This window comes from Nannospalax galili, unplaced genomic scaffold, assembly GCF_000622305.1.
Source record: "Nannospalax galili isolate Female #2095 unplaced genomic scaffold, S.galili_v1.0 scaffold718, whole genome shotgun sequence".
Taxonomy (NCBI): Eukaryota; Metazoa; Chordata; class Mammalia; order Rodentia; family Spalacidae; genus Nannospalax; species Nannospalax galili.
This window is the reverse complement of record NW_008341417.1, coordinates 664,557-681,771: the sequence shown is the minus strand read 5'-3', so window position 1 is coordinate 681,771 and position 17,215 is coordinate 664,557. Positions and strand designations below refer to the sequence as shown.

The window sequence follows — 17,215 nt, the reverse complement described above, 5'->3', positions numbered from 1 at the left end:
AGACAGGGTCTCCTTGTAGCCCCAGCTGTCCTGGAACTCACTATGTAGACCAGGCTGGCCTTGAACTCACAAAGATCCACTTGCCTCTGCCTCCCAAGTACTGGGATTAAAGGCATGTGCTACCATGCCTGGCACTATGTAATATATTTTATGTATATTTATTAACTTGTAAAGGAATGAGTACCCAGTGCCTAGCCCCAAGCCTTTGGCAGTGCAGCTTGGAGCCTGCCATATCAGACCATGCCATGACTACCATAGTCCCCGCTAGCATTTGCTCATGCCTCAGGGGCCTATGATTTCACCCCAGGTCCATAAGTGTTGGGCCATTCTGTCCTTGAGCTGCAGCGTGTGACTTCTGTTCCAAGATGGCTCCCAGCAGCCCCTTCATAGTCCATACACCATGTCAGGCCCCGCCCATTGGAGGAACTAGCCAATTGGGAGACCTCCACCCCTTTCCTCTGTTCTTACAATCTTCCCATCCATCTTCTGCTAAAGTCCCTGAGCCTTGGAGGGGGTGATAGATGTAGGGCCATCTCTCTTGTATCATGGTGACATAGTGGCTTCTTGGGCCTCCCCATTAGTCATCTTTAGGCTGTGGCCACTGATCTATCTCAGAGATGTTTCTTCTACTATAAAGACAAATGGAAGGAAGTAGACACATTTAAACAAATATGAATGTAAATACAAATGCCTAAAAGATATCCCAGTAGGTGTACTATACTCATGATGCCTTCACCACTAGGGCCTGTAGCCTTTCTCAACACAAGGCATTGGCCTGTTCTACAGCACCAGATGTGTGTACCACCCCTAGGAGCGGTCCAATTAGAAATTTGTCAGTTGTACGTATGTTGGTCAAGCCATTATTGCAATTGCAGGTATTGCTTGGTGTGTCCATAGTGTGCAGCACACGGGGTCCATCATTGAGTGGAATTATAGGTGAGCCTTTCTTCCCCAACCATCCATATAGAGCCTCCTGGCAATATGAACATCATCCATCCAGTGGCACAGAGTGCTTTGGCTTAGTCTCAGTTCCATCTCTTCTTCTCCCGTGCTCACAACATGCAGTGTCCTCAGCAACATGGCCTCACCGACTTTTCTAGTGTACAACCGACGTTAATGGCAATAGCCTTGGTGAATTGGAGGACCTCTAGGATCTCTCTCTGACCAACAGTTCATGGGGGGGGGGCAGTCCACACCTGGTACTGTAGATTTTCTTAACAGTTTTATAATTTGAGAGTCTCTATCTTCATCTTACCCAACCTACATAAAACTCCCAAGAATCTTACATCTATAGCTGGCCTTTGCTTCTTCAGGTATCTTTCAAATGGGTTTCACATCTGTAAAATACTCGAAGGAACATTAACATTATATATTAAATCAGTCATAGACAAGGTCTCACACAGCATGGAAAGGTTTTGTCCATTCGTATTAACTGTTTTCTCCATAGATCCTTGTTAGGTACCATAGCATGGGTATGAGGCATTAATTTGGTTAGCTCTTTACCATTTTTAGCTATCCCTTTGGATTCTTTTATTCTTGATACAATTACAGGTGTTGGCCCCAGTAGCCTGACCCTGCACTGGGCTAAGGAGGCAGGGGGTTTCTCCTGTCCCCGCTGTTTCCGAGTCAGACAGGCTCTGGGTCTGCCTCCTGACTGTAGCCACACCTGTCATTGTCCCATTGACCACACCAGGTTGCTGGGGGAGAACTTGGTGGGAAAACCTGCTTCCAACCCTAGTATAGCCTTTCTCAGAAGAGAAATGCATCTTATTTAATCTTTGGGGATTCTTAACCACCCCTTGTACAGTTGTTATCCTTAAAATGTCCTTTGTAAACTGTTCTTCTGGTTTTAAAACCTTTCAGAAACACCTTAGTACCGAATTTGGCTTTCTATCAGTTTTTTCTCTGGGGATTTGGGCTTGACATAAATCTTGCCACATTTGTCTTTGAGTAACCCAAGTGGACCATTTCCTCTGTCTGGTCTTTTTTATATGTCTTATAAGGTGTTCTGTTATTTTACGGACACGTTTTACATGCTGGTCAGAATCGTTTAGATTTGCCAAAGCCTATCTCACTTTACAAAGATCCTGTCCCATCAAAAGGCTTAGTAAAACCATTAAAGCCCCATACCATTCTCAAGGTCCCAGTTGAATTAGGCTTTTTCCTTTATATCTCTGGTGAACAGAGCCCTATCTGGCCCAGTGAATTGGGCATCATATATTGCTTTTCTCATACCTAGTTCTCTCAGGAATGCCTGCCCCTCCTTTATAGTCCTCCAGCCCCTGCTAATCATGTGTCTCCCTTGGTGACAACCATGTATCTTTAATGCCTTCAACCAGCCATCCCATTAAGGACTGCTCCTCCCTGCATTGGCCTAGGTTGAACAGCCTATATCCAAGGATGGATGGGTGGTTATATAACTCAGCTGTGAAGCTTCTGAAGGACTTAGACTGATGTCATTTCCTCCCATGTCCCATACTCTCACAAGCCACATGGCCAGGGGCTCTGCTTGCTTGCTTGTAAGTTTTTCCTAGTTTTAACAGTTCTAGCATGGAATATTTCCTGGCTACAGCACAGTTAGCTTTTATTTCCTTTTACTATTATCTGTGTTTTCCTCTGAGTCCTTGGACTTTACACAAGTCAAAGTGTCCTGCCTTTTTTCTCTCTCTAGCCTTGCAGCTGGATCTGCCAGCTCAGCCTTTTCAGCTCTCCCTGCCTGGGGCACATCTTTTATCATGCAGAGTGGCCACACTCTCTCTCTGGGAGCTCCATTTGGGTCCAGAGCAGGTAAAAGATTTTCTAGCCTTTGGGTAACCTTTAACAAATCTTCACACACCCCCAACATATCCCCACATTTACAACATAGCTGTGGCCCATGCTTCTGCGTTTCTGCGTGGCTGGCCTTGTTTTAGTTACAGATTTTATGATCCATTGTATAACCCATACGACTATCCCCAACCCCATTAAGCATATGGGTTTTGATTGGCTTCTCTCCTGGATTTGGGATTCAGAGCCCAGCTGACCCACCACAGGGGCAGCAGGAACAGCACTGCTTTCTGAGACCCACATCCCCAAGCCTGTAATTCCTTTATCCAGCCAGACTATGCCAGTTTTGTTGCCCGAATTCCCTCTGGGTCTCCTATACTATCAGACAAACCACATAATATATTTTATGTGCATTTATTAACTTATAAAGGAATGAGTACCCAGTGTCTAGCCCCATGCCTTTGGAGGTGCTGCTAAGAGCCTGCCATATCAGACCGCACCACAACTACCATAGTCCCCACTAGCATTCGCTCATGCCTCAGGGGCCCACGATCTTGCCCCAGGTCCATAAGTGTTGGCCATTCTGTCCTTGAGTCCTTGAGCTTCAGCTGCACATTCCCATGGCTCCTGAGCTTCCCCATGGCTCACAGCCCGACCCCCTCCTTGCAGCTTCTGTTCCAAGATGGCTCCCAGCAGTCCCTTTATAGTCCATTATCCGTGTCAGGCCCCACCCATTGGAGGAACTAGCCAATTGGGAAACAGCATGCAGCAGGCTATCCCTCTATGTTTATTTTTTAAAATTATTTTATTTATTATTTTTATTTTATGTGTATGAGTTTACTGCCTGTATATAAGTGCCCCCTTCTCCTGGAACTGGGGTTACTGACCACTGTTAGCCACCATATGGGTGCTGGGAATTGAACCTGAGTCCTCTGCAAGAACAACCAATACTGTTAACCACTGAGCAATCTCTCCAGCCACTCCCTTTAGGTTTCTGTAAGTGCCCTTGTGATCCCCGCACAATTCTGAAGTCCTGGAATACATTTCTGAAAAAGCAGCCTTGTTAAGTGACACATGACTATGTAAGCACAACTTAGAAATTCAAACTATTAAAGCATGACTTTGTTCATCCTTGTTGATTGATCCATTGATCAATTGATTCAGTAACAATTATTTAAAATCAATTATAGTACAGATGCTATAAGGAAGTAGGGACAGAGAAATCATTGAGGTCCCCCCACCCCCAGGTTCAAGCCGGTAAAGGAGACTAACACAGAAACATGCAACCAAAAAAATGATTCAGAGTAGAAAGTTTGAAAGGAAAGTAGAAGTACCATACTGCATTGTCACCTTTGATATATGTAAAAAGGAACAGGGGTGAGGAAGGCCCCCTCACAGAGGTGATGGATGACCTAGGTCTTCTGATGTGAGTCTGTAGTTGCCTTTCCATGGGTAGAGGAAGGATTTGAGGCGGGAAGAGTGGTAAACATACATGTACCTCTCAGGACTGTAAGGATCTCTTGGTCCCAGAGTGGGAAGGAATAAGGCAGTATTAGTTGGGGTGGGTAGTAGCTCATGGAGGGTCTCACTTGGTGAGGGCCCCAGGCTGTCACACTCTGTCGCAATGGTGTTCAGTTGTTCCAAGAAAGGGTCCAGGAGAGGAACTCCCTGAAGGCATTCAGGATGGGACACAGGTGAGTTTTGTTTCAAACCAGCAGCTCAGCTTTTATATGTTTTATCTAAATTTCCTCTTCATTGGGTAATGGCTTGAAGAGAAGGTATCACTGTTGAGTGAGTGGAGTGATTTTGAAAGCTGCTGCTCATGGCCATCTGAGCTCCCAAGGGAAAAAAGCCAAGGGGGCGATGCAGACTCACCTCCCACGCACAGGGAAGGAGTGAGTGTCATTACTATTGCTTTTCTATTTTCTTTTTCATGTGCCACAGAGTCAAAAGGGAGAAATCACAGTTGGGAAATCACTGTGATTTAGTCAGAAGCTATTACTTTTAATGATTTTTTCCCCCTTTTTATTGGGATAAATATCCAGGAAACAGTAACTGAACATCTGCTGACTGACTTGTTTTAGAATTCCCAAGTGTGATATGGCCAAGGAAACATCTTTGTGCAGTTGAAAGGTGCAGAATGCTTAGGTTAAAATTGGACCCTGGGAGCTCAGAGTGCTGAGCTCACCTGGGGAGCTCCTGGGATTGTGCCAGTGGAATAAGTGTCTGGAAAGTGAGAGCCCTGTGAGATTTCTTGTCATGTGGCTCATCAGACCAAAGGAAATCTGAACAGCCCTAAGGGCCAAGGGATTCCTGAGGGTTCTCTGGTCAGGTTTCCTTGTAACTCACCAGGGGTCCTTCAGGAAAACAGATTGCCTAACACGTTCTTGATCCTGGCTCTCCTGGGACTCCTCCCAGTTCCCAATTTGTTCATGATGGCCACAGTAGAGCAGCATCTTCTCTAAACTGGCACTGCAAACCTTTGCAGAAGAGAACCTCAGACTTCGGAGTGCAGGGATGGGGAGTTGAAGCCTAGATGCTTGCATGGGGCAGAGGAAATGCCTGTTTGCAGACACCTGTTTTCCAGTCAGTGTAACGTGGTATTAGCATCACAATAGGCATTTGCTGTGTGGAGTGTGTGGACTAGTGTAAACACAGAGCAACTTGCCCTCTAGAGTCTCCTTTTGGTCTGCACAACAGAGATTTCAATGTGCTTACCTCCAGTCAGGGTCAGGAGTGGAGAATGCGTCACTGTGCACACTGCTCAGCACAGATCTCTGTGGAGCTGATTTGTTGCAGAACTGACTGAGAAGGTGGATGCTTTTCATGTCTGCTGGCTCCATCTCTGTCTCCTCTGCTCTCTTATTGGTTCTTGTTCCAATTTTGCTTGTCATTATGCAATTAGGTCTATAATTTCTGACTCCCAGGAGTGGGAATGTCATGTGAGGCTCTGTCTGTTCTCCTTGCTCAGTGCCTGCAAAACCATTGGTTGTATAGATTAATGAATGGGCACCACGTAGATAGTTGTACTTCCCTTCCTGTTCACTTTGAAGATATTTGTGCCTGTCTCTGTGGCCTGTTGGTCTTCATGTGGCTTTTTCACTTGTTCACCACAGGTAGAGGGACCACAATGTCTGGTGGAGAGCAGGAACCAGGCCACTACTATGTGGGTATTGACGTTGGAACAGGCAGTGTCCGAGCAGCTCTAGTGGACCACGGAGGAATCCTTTTGGCTTTTGCAGAACAGCCAATTAAGAAGTGGGAGCCCCAGTTCAACCACCATGAGCAGTCCTCTGAGGACATCTGGACCGCATGCTGTGTGGTCACGAAGGTAGGAACACAACTGTGGGATTCCTTCCTTAGGCCTGCTCTCTCCTTTCCTGAGCTTCTTCCTGCTCAACTGTTTGTTTTGTATCTGTCAGGTATATACACTGTGCTGGGGGTAACTTGAGATGCAGAGTTGAGCAACATAGACATAGGCTTTGTCTGTAGAAGCAAATATTCCAGGTACTGAGTGTGATGGACAGCTGGATATGCGAGGAGGAGTGCAGTGGCCAGTACATATGCTGCTGACCCTGAGGGTGTTGGGGAAGACTGGGCAAAAGATGCAGAAGCCTGAGATGTAGTGGATGAGGAAGAAGTTGAGTCATAGCAACACCAGAATGCGCCTCTAATTGAGCGCAAAATGTGTTAACACATACTTCACATCGTTGAAGCCTCATAACTATCCATACATGATACTGTTATTGCCCCCATTTTACTTCTGTCCAGGAAGAAATGTATAACAGGATGTTGAGGTAGCTTATGCCAGTTCAGATAGTAGTAGTTAGTACCTGGCAACAGCAGGATAGAACTCTTATTAACAATGAGCTCTGCTGCTTCCCAAATGGACAAGTGAGGGGAACTGCATTTTGGGAGAAGGGAACAGCAAGGGTCAGGCATGGGCACGTGAAATCATGGTGTGCTCTGAGAAGCTGAGGCATCTCTTATGAGCCCCACTGGTACTTCATCTTGAATGACCTTGGATTGGATTAAACCTACTGTTTGAAGGAAAGAAGTGCAGCTGGATGTGATTTGTTTAAACTTTCAGTTCTCTGTGTGGCTTTAGATTCTGGTGCTCAGCAGCAAGCAGACATCCTTTTGTCCTTTTTTTCCCCCAAAGGAAAAATGAAATCCTGATTTCTGTTCCTTTTCCCTGTTTCTGGTTGAGGTCCTTAAATATTCATGAGGCACTTGGTAATTTTCAGCTGGACAATCCTCCATTCTGTCTGTATTGATCAGTCTGGTTAAACTTTCATAAGCTCTGGGCTGCTGTTAGTGCCCCTGGAGAAGATGGCAGAGCGAGGTAGAGCAGGCCACTGGAGCATTATGCAGGAATAAAAGGCGATCTCTTCGACCTGTTTAATTTTCCTCTTTTCTCCCACTCTCAGCCCCTGCCTGTGCGAGGATCATCTGCTCTTTGCCCTTGGGTCTCTTTTGTTCTAACATATAGCCTTTCTTGCCATTAAGGAAATTGTCAAGAAGAAAATATAGTGTGTGTCCGTCCCCCATGAAAAGCTCCTTTAAAAGAAGGTCTACTCGACTATGGCTTGGTTAATAGCAGAGTTTTAATCATCTCCCACTGGTGGCCCGCTCATCATCAGCCCTGTTAACCACAGAAGAGCATGGCATTAGTGCTCAGCCTGTCTTTCACTGCAGCAGATCTGCGGAAAGCCCTTGGGCTTCAGGCCATTCCTCTCCTGTGGAGTATGGACACATGGCTGTGTGCAGGGGCACAGTGTGTCTGCTCAGAGCCTCATTGGAGGATGAGCTCTAAGGAGGCATTTTTTATTTCAAGAGATAGCATGCTACTGAGTTGGCATGCCTGTTCCATCATTGTTTATCTTGGGATCTTGCCTCAGTCTCTTTATATAATGAGACTGATAACAACCTCCATAAGATTGTTGTGATAATGAAATGTTAATGCATACAAAATAACCCAGTAGTGTGTGGGAGTAACCAATCTCTGTTGCTTGTGTTGGTGACAACAAATGAGTAGACTGAGGAGAATGGGTTTCTGAGACAAAATACTAGAAGTCTGAAATCCATGGGGAAGGCACATCTTGACAATATTCACTCTTCTCCTCTGGTCTGGATTCTTTCTATGTAAGACTTTGAAAAGCATTGGTCTAGGTCAAAGGCTGTTGTTCCTTTATCCTGGCCTGTCTTTGTGCCCTCAGGGACTCTGGGAAGCAAAGAGCCTGAGAGCAGTTGTGAACTTCCTTTTGCCTAACTTGTTTATCTCCTTGGAGATGACCTTTTCCCTTAGCTGTGTTAATGACTGCAGTAATAGTAGTAGCAGTGATAAGGTAGTGGTGGTGATGCCTGCAGCCTGCATTTCTTGGGCATGTAGTATCTAGTTACACTCTAGACACTGTGCTCAATAATGTGTGCCCATCACTTCATTTTATCCTTGTAACAATCTTTTGAGATAGTTTTTATTCTCCTTGAGATGAAAAAAATGAGAGAGAGAGAAAGAGAGAGAGAGAGAGAGAGAGAGAGAGAGAGAGAGAGAGAGAGAGAGAGAGAATGGAGCTTTTGAGCAGTTCAGAAAGCAGCTAGGGGTCTTAAGACAATTCAGAGGTAGGGCCATCGCCCCTCTACCCAGCCTCTGGCCCTCCTATGAGTCCTGCCTGGAGTCTGAAGTGTTTTAGGTTGTTGCTCTGTGGGGCCAGGATATCATCCTGTTTGCCTGTGTATCTCTGCAGGATAGCAGTGCTTTTAACTGGCTCTTCGCTCATAGGGAAAATGTGTAACCTTAAAATTGGTATACCTTTATTGGACCAGTATCCAGCACACCTAAAACATTCTATAGAAATACAAAAGTCCTAGGGGACATACACAATCCCTGATCTTAAAGTCTACCTTTTGTTTCTATAAATCTATATCATTCCAAGAAGGCAGGAATATGACAAGTTAGTGTATTGTTAGATTACTGAATTTGATTGGGAGAAGCTGAAGGAATCATTCAGCCAATGGATGTTTGTTGACTATCTTTCTTTTTAGAAATCTATTTTTAGTTTCCTACTTGTGAGTGTGTGAGTGTGTATGTGCATGCTTCTGGGTCTACATTTGTGTGCAGGTATTCATGTGTGGACATGTAGAGGCAGAGGACAACCTGTAGTGTCTCTTTTCAGGAGCCATCCACCTTGGTCTCCCCCTGGGACCTGGAGGTGTCTAGTTGGCAAAGCTGCCTGGCCATGAGCCCCAGGGATCCTCTTGTCTCCATCTCCTCAGCACTAGGATTACAAGCACCAATCCAGCTTTTAAATATGGGTACTGGGGATCAAACTTAGGTCCTCATGCCTAGGGCGGGCAAGTGCTTTATTGACTGAACCATTTCCCTAGTTGTGGATGTTGTTCCTTAATTTAGTCTGCAAACATTTATGGAGCTCCTACTGTATGCTGTTGTTTGTTAAGCACTGGAACATATATAGAAGCATTCCAAGTTCTCTGCACCTAAAAATGAAATAGCCTACCTATCTGCATAGAAAACCCCCCAAACTTATGAAGCTAAGGAAGGGCCATTTTGCTGCAGGTTGCTTCTTGCTGTATGAATAATGGGGAGAAATGGCAGTGGAAAGAATATCCACATGGGCTTAAGCAGCAACTTTAATCTATTACATCGTAGAACCATTATAGTTTGCAAAACACCTTCATATGCATTTAATTATCCTTACAAGGTAAATAGGGACAGGGCTATTGTTTCTGTTTGACAGTTGGAAAGATAAACTGAGGGCCAGAGAGTTGAATGACTTCCCCAGGGGTCCAGGTAGTAAGTGCTAGACCAGGCTCAGATGGAGGAAATCTGTGCATTCTCTCCATTGCCACATCTTTGTGTAAATTTTTAGGAGTAAAGTGGCATTTGCTCTTCCTTCTTCGATCCAGTCTGAATGATGGTTTTTATGCTAAACCGATGATGTCACTTTTTTACTTGCAATCCTTCAATAGCATCACACTTCTTTCTGGATAGCACTCAGAATCTGTAACAGGGCCTTCAGGGTCTAGATTTGTCCTGTTCACCAGTCCCCATAGCATGTTTTATAAAGTTCTGTCTTGGGGCCTTCTGCATAGTGCATGCTGTACACAGGCTGTGTCCCTCTCATTGCTGGTCCCTGCTCAGGACCTTCTCTCTGACTGCTCCCATTAAGAACACGCCACAGATGTCCATAAGCTCAGCTCCTCACTCAAGTGCTTCCTCAAAACCTACCGTTTTGGAAACCACCTTCCGGTCCTCTGGTGTTCCTGATCCTCTCTAATCACTTTGGGTATATTAAACTTACTCTATACCATTTATTTGACGTATTGTCCATTTATCCATACTAAATTGTAATATAAAAAAAAAGGATTAAAAAATATTTTGCTAACTGAGGACGTAAGTGAATTGTGCACATAAGGAATGATGGCTCCCCAAGGAGCCTGGGATTGCATAACTCCATGCATGGCTGCACAGCAGAGGAAGACCTTCAGACCATATTTGAAAGAATACAGAATCAGCCCCATGGACCTCTGCTGGGAGCAGGATTCTGTCCATGAGGCCCCAGTCTTTAACCCTTGCTCTAAACAGAACTGAAAATAAAACTAGGTCTGCAGTGACCCCCCCCCCCAGTCTTGGTAAGGAGGTTGGTTCTTAGTACCATCATTGTCCCACCCAATATGGCAGAGCTTGCTGATTTAAGCCACATGCAGGGTTGAAGCCATCCCCATAGTAAGAGACACACAATCCCTTCCTCACGCATTTGTTTGCTGCCCCAGAGTTGCTAGTTGACAGTTGCTAAACATGGACCAGTTTACCAAATGTAGGTTGCAGCAAAATCCTTCTCTGCAAATTCTCTGCAAGAGTAATGTGCTTTCTCTCTGACTGCTAAGTGGCTGGGGTGAGTTTTCTATAAGAATCCTTAGGTCAGCAGGCCAAGTCCTGGGGGCCTTCTGCAAGTGTGGCTCTGATAGCCAGCCTTCTGGGATAGGCTAGATGTGGAAGCTGGGGAAGGGGACATCCATTCCTCAGTGGAGGAGAGACCTGATTCTAAGGCATTTCTTTGTAAAGCTGCCTAACCAAGTCAGACCATTATTCTTTCCTTCATTCTTCTTTCAGTTCCTAGTGAGCAGACTCTTGTAGAGAAGTGAAGATATGGAGCCTTTATGGGTGAAAAGCTGTGATTTGAACATGGAACACTCTAGGCCCCAGAAGGCATTCATAAAACAGAGAAGATTTTCTTTGGTTTTACTGGAAAGTTAAGTCCTCACAAAGATTTGACTCTGCATTTGCTTTCTTTTTGCCTGTTGTTTTTAATCTGTGCTCATATAGCAGAGCACACCTTAAAGGGACATCTGAATGTGGTGTTGAATTGAACCTCCGTCTTTGCACTTTCTGCAGAGGTGCCCCAATTCTATGGTACTTCAACCCCTGGATCCTGTGATCCTCAGTTGCAGGCGTCCCTTATTTTGAGGAAACTGGAGCTCAGTATGGCTGGGATTAGTGAAGAAGTGTTTGTTTATAGGAACCCCCCACCCCAGCCATAAGTCTGTTTTGTCTTCATAAAGTTGAACTTTAGAAATTCCATGCAATAGGATCATGTAGCATGTGTTTATTTATGTCTGGCTCACTTTGCTTGTCATAATGTTTTCAAGGTACAGCTGTATATTTTTGCCTATACTGTTTGTTTCTTCTCTTTTTTTGCTGTGCAGTAGTCCACTGAATGGATATACCACAGTTTAGAATTTGTTAAAACAATGATGTGCTTTTTTTTTTTTTTTTGAGACAGGGTGTTGCTATGTAGCTCCAACTAGCCTGGAACCCACATGTCTGCTTTTGCCTTCCAAGAGCTGGAATTAAAGACATGTACCACCATACTTGACTAATGTGCATTTTATTTCATTACAGTTTTAGAGTATATTCATCTGTTTCTTGCTACTATAACAAAATTTCCTAAGGCTAACTGATGCATTAAGAAAGGAGTTTTTTCAAGCTCACGGTTGTAGAGGTTCAGGGGCATGGTGCTGGTTTATGCTTGGATTTAATGAAAGCTTCATGTAGGGGGCATCAAAGTGTGAGCATAAACTGGGGAGAGATCACATGGTGAAAAAGGAAACCAGAGGGTGGAGAGCAGTGGGTGGTAAGTGGTCAGCTCATTTCTTCTTACAACAGTTCTGTTGAGAAAGCCAAGTCAAGTCCTGTGAAGCACACAACTACTTATGAGAACATATCTCCTGGGGCCCTGCATATGTTCCCACTAGTTAAATGTTCCCCATCTCATCCCTGCATTGAGAACTAAGCTTCCAACCCCTGGGCCATGGAGGGACACAAATGGAGCCGTGCTGCTCTGCCCCTGACCTCAAAGGTTAATGTCCTTTGTATAATGCAGAACATAATCAACTACATCCTTGATCATTCCTAAATCTGAACTCTTTTTGACATCCCTCAAATATCTATGTCTAGTGGGCCTCAGGGAGATGGCTCAGTAGGTAAATTGCTTATTGTACAAGCATGAGCACCTAAGTATGGATTCCTAGCACTCAGATACAAGCTGGGTGCTGGAGCACATATCTGTAATCCTGGCCTTGGGGGTAGGGAAGAACACAGACTTCCAGTTTAGTGAGAGACACTGTTTTAAAAAATAAAGGAGAACAATAGGAGAAGATATCCAACATTGACCTCTGGCCTCCACACACTCAAGCACAAGTGAATGTTCCTGCCCACACATGTCACACACACACACACACACACACACACACACATACACACACACACACATACCCCACATGGCACAAACACACAAATTAAAAAAATTCAAGTCAAAGGTTTCATTTGAGCTTAAAGACAAACTCAGCTTTGAGCATCCATGAAGGAAACCAAAACCAAAACAAAAGCCAAGTTACAAACTTTGAAGATTCAGTAGTGTAACATGAATAAGGAAAGCCTTCTAATTCTAAAAAGGAGAGCTAGAGGAGCAACTGACTCAAAGCCAGGCCAAGGCCCAGCAGTGTAGACTAAATCCTAAGGTCCTAACCAAGCTTCCTGTGCCTACTGTGGTCAGATTGAGCCCTCAAGGCCTCAGGAATCCCTGTCTAGTATGTTTCATGGCCATGGGCCTCATTATTTTTCTCTGGTTGGTGTTGCTTGGCAGGCCTTGCACATTGCTGGTTCTACCTTCCTCTGCATGTCCTGGCTGCAGCCCCACTCTAGGGCTCCATTTGATGTTTTTCACATGGAGATTGAACCTGTGGCCAACTTGTGCCTGGGCTTCCCTTGAAATCTCAGTGATCCCGTAACTTGAAAGTTGTGTGCTTGTGGGAGCGGTACTGTATGGTGACCAGCAAGGTCTACCACAATCCTGGGCCTTGAATCACAGCTGTTATTGGCATGGATCTCTTTGTTGGTGAAGAAAGGGGAGTAGGATCCCAAGGCAGCTTTGAGCACTAAGCCCTGGGAGAGTGCCCTGGGCTTGATGTCTGAAGCAGACTTGCCCATCTGTATCTGAGCCTATTATACGAATGTTGGCCTGGAAGATTTTTGAGATGCCCTCAGGGTCTCTTTCCCATTATCTTGACTGTGCTAATCTACTTAACAGGTAGTCACTCACACAGATGCGGGTTCTTTTTATTGCTGTCATTCTAATTAAGCTATGAAAGTTCCTAAAGATGGTCAACATCATTCATCATTAGGGGAAGATGAAGGACAATCACAGTGAGATACTACTGTGCACACATTAGAGTGGCTGCAGTCACAAACAGGGTTTTCCAGAGTGGCCATAGTTTGCATTTGTGCCTGCAATGTTTGAAAGTTCTATTTGCCCCATACTCCTTTCATACTTGGTATAGAATCTGTACATTAATTTAATTAGAGATGTTGAATTTTCTCTAATGAGCGTGGCTTCCTTCTCTCATACGTCTCCCTTAATGTCAGTGTTTTGTAGTTCTCGGTACAGACCTTGAACTTAAAAATAAGAATATTTTACAGTTATTATTTGACAGTTTCATACTTTATGCAATGTGTCTTGATTGTATCCAACCCAAACCCCCTCCTATGCTACCTGAGTCCTCCATATTTTCCCCTTGCAGCTTCACATTTTATTTTTAATCAACTCACTGAGCCCGGTCAGTGTTGCCTGCACTCACACAAGTGTGGGGACATCTCCCAGAGCTGAGCATGGGCAACCTACCAGTAGCCACACCCCTGAAGGAGTGTCCCCCTGCCCCCATACCAGCAGCCATCAATTACTAATAACTCCTCCTCAGGGAGGGATGGGGCCCCATTACCCCCCCCATCCATGATGGAATGTTGATAGGCCCCATCTTGTGTAGCCTTTATGTAGGTAACTGAAACTGCTGAGTTCATGACTGTGACAGCCATGTTATGTCCAGAAGACAGCTTTCATAGCACTCCTCCTCAGTTTTCCACTCTTACATTCTTTCTGTCCCCTCTTCCTCCATGTTCCCTCAGCCTTGGGGGAGGTTGATATAAATGAATTTCTTTTCTTTTTCTTTCTTTCTTTCTTTCTTTCTTTCTTTCTTTTTCTTTCTTTCTTTGTTTTTTTTTGCTATTGAATTTCTTTTGACAGACCTAATCTCTAATGTTTTTTGTGTAAATGGAATTATTTCCCCAATTTTATTTTTGAAATGTTAGTTGCTAATGTATAGAAATGCAATTGATTTTTATTTGTTAACCTTTTATTTGTTGTCTTACTAGATTTTTTTATTAGTTCTAGTAGTTTTTTAAGGATTTATTTAATTTTAAATTATGTGTTTCCAGGTGTGGTGGGACATACCTTTCAGGAATCAGAGGCAGGCAGAGCTCTGTGAGATTGGGGCCAGCCTGGTCTATATAGGAAGTACCAGGCCAGCTGGGGCTACAGGAAGACCCTGTTTCAAAACAACAACAAAAAAGCAACAACACATAAATTATGTGTGTGTGTGGGGGGGTGTATGTGCACATGAGTGGGTGTAGGTGTCCTTTGAGGCCAGAAGCATCATATCTCTCTGGGGATAGATTTACAGGTGGTTGTAAACTGCCAACATGGGTGTTGGGAATGGAATTTGGGTCTTCTGGAAGAGCAGTATATGCTCTTAACTGCTGATCCATCTCTCCAGCCCCCTCTAGCAGCTTTTTAAATAGATTGTGCAGCATTTTTGCATATGAGAGCACATCATCTGCAAACAAAGACACTTTACCTTCATTCCCAATTTATATGCCTTTAATTAATTTTTCTTGCCTTATTTCACTGGCCATAAACTCTAGCCTAGGGCTGGCTAGAAGTACTAAGGTAAATATCCTTCCTTTGTTTCTAAAAGGGGAAATAATACATCTTTCCATGAAGGAAGATGCTTCCTGCGAGTATTTTTGGATGTTGTATTTTAGTTTGTACAAATTGTTTCTGTCCTTTTTTTTTTCATTGTTCTTCTCTGTTTTAAAGGAGGGTTCTGAATCTTTCAAGATTATAATTTGGTGTTTGTGCTATATTCTGTAATACATGCATTGTATTAATTGATAGGAATATTAAACCACCCTTGCAAATTCTGGGATAATCACACATGATCATGATATATGATGTCAATTTTATGTGTCTCAAGATTTGACTTGTTAATACTATTAAACATCTTTTAAAAATATTTTACTTATTATTTTTATTTTATGTGTATGAGTGTATTGCCTGCATGTATGTGAGTGCACCTGTGTCATGCAATTCCGCGGAGGTCAGAAGAGGGCTTCGGATTCCCCTGGAACTGGAGTTAAGGATGGTTCGTAGCCGCCATGTGGGTGCAGGGAATCAAACCCAGGTCCTCTGTAAGAGCAGTCTTAACTGCTGAGCCATCTCTCTAGCTCCTTGTTAAACATCTTTAAACTTAGATTTGTGACAAATACTGTCCTGTAGTGTCCTTTTATACTACTGTCTTTCTTTTTGATATCAGGGTAATGCTGCACATGTAAAGTTTGTTTGGAAGTGTTCTCTCCTTTGCTGTATTCCAAATAAGTTTGTATAACATTGGAAATGTTTCTTCCTTAAACGTTTTATAAAATTTCTCCGAGAAACCACTTGAGTTTGGAGTTAGATTTTTATTTTTTATTTTCTATGTTTTAAGTACAAATTTCATTTTTCAAGAAAAATGCTTCCTAATTTATCCTGTGACATTGATAAATTTCTATAGCATCCAGATGTTTGTAATTGATGATTTTATCTAGTTATTTAAAAATATTTTATTTATTACTTTTATGTGTATTAGTGTATTGCCTGCATATATGTAAGTGTACTTTTGTCATGCAGTGCCTTTAGAGGTAAGAAAAGAGCATTGGATTCCCTGGAACTGGAGTTCAGAAGGTTGTTATATGCCATGAGGGTGCTGAGATTGAACTCAGGTCCTCTGCAAGAGCAGCTAGTGCTCTTAACCATTGAGCCATCTCTCCAGCCCTGATTTTATCTAGTTTTATATTTTTATTTTGCTAAGAGGATTTGCCAACCTCATCATACCACCATGCCCAGAATTTTTTTTACTACCTTTCTTTTTTTTTCTGTGTAGCATTCCATCATATGGATATGACATAATTTATTTAATAAAGTGACTTATTGTATTTTTAAATATATTTTTAGCAGTACTTGAAGTAACCTTATATATAACTATATATATGTATATATATGATTTTATTTGCTTATGATAATAATTTTCTAAGCTAAGTTCCAGGAAGTGATATTGCTGGGCCACTAGGTATACATTATTTTTATTTTGATAGGGACTGTCAAATTATTCTCCAAAATTTGTGCCCAGTAATTACATTGTTAGAACAATGTTCAAGAAGATCTACTTCCAAATTTTTTTAAAAGTGTTTTATTAACATATATACTCATATGTAATCATGAGTTTCATTATGGCATTTTCATTCACATATATAATGTATTCTGATCGGATTCACTCCCATGGGTCCCTCTCTTGTCCCCCTCCTACTCATGCTGATCCCCTTCCTCCTCCTAACTAGTCCCCATTCAACTTTCATGTAGTCTTCCTTCTCCTCCTCCTCCTCCTCCTCCTCCTCCTCCTCCTCCTCTTCCTTATCCTCCTCTCCTTAATCCTCCCCCCATTCTTTTTTTATGACCAAATGAGTTAATTAGGGTTGCTTATAAGAACATAGATGAGGGTTCTTGTTTTTTGTTTGTTTGTTTGTTTTTGTTTTGTTGTTTGTTTATAACCAGAGCCTGAGCAACTTAACAGTGGCTATCTCTTCCTCCCCTAGAAACCATTAACTGCCCCTAGACCCCCACAGGAGGGGGAAGTGGGGCCTCATTCATATGTTTTGTCAATGTTATATACTGTTAACCTTTAACATTTTCACCAATATAAAAACAGAAATTACTATTTCATTTGCATTAATTATAGTACAATTGGGTATCTTCATATATTTTGACCTTTATTATTTCCA

The 17,215-nt window shown here is 43.1% G+C and overlaps 1 protein-coding gene across 7 annotated transcripts in view; it reads left to right on the top strand.

Annotated features, from left to right (window-relative positions):
* The window catches only part of Fggy (FGGY carbohydrate kinase domain containing), a 409,436-nt gene that overhangs the window by 36,279 nt on the left and 355,942 nt on the right, over positions 1 to 17,215 (top strand). For 5 of the 7 annotated variants that reach the window (XR_003850117.1, XM_029565256.1, XM_029565255.1 and 2 more), the window contains exons 2-3: positions 2,672 to 2,787; positions 5,883 to 6,097. Coding sequence is in view for 6 of the 7 variants with exons in the window: in XM_029565256.1 (XP_029421116.1) it covers positions 2,672 to 2,787; positions 5,883 to 6,097 (331 nt within the window). In the remaining variant the exon portion in view is untranslated. The remainder of the gene's footprint in view (positions 1 to 2,671; positions 2,788 to 5,882; positions 6,098 to 17,215) is intronic. The other 2 variants (XM_017799079.2, XM_029565258.1) reach the window with 1 other exon arrangement.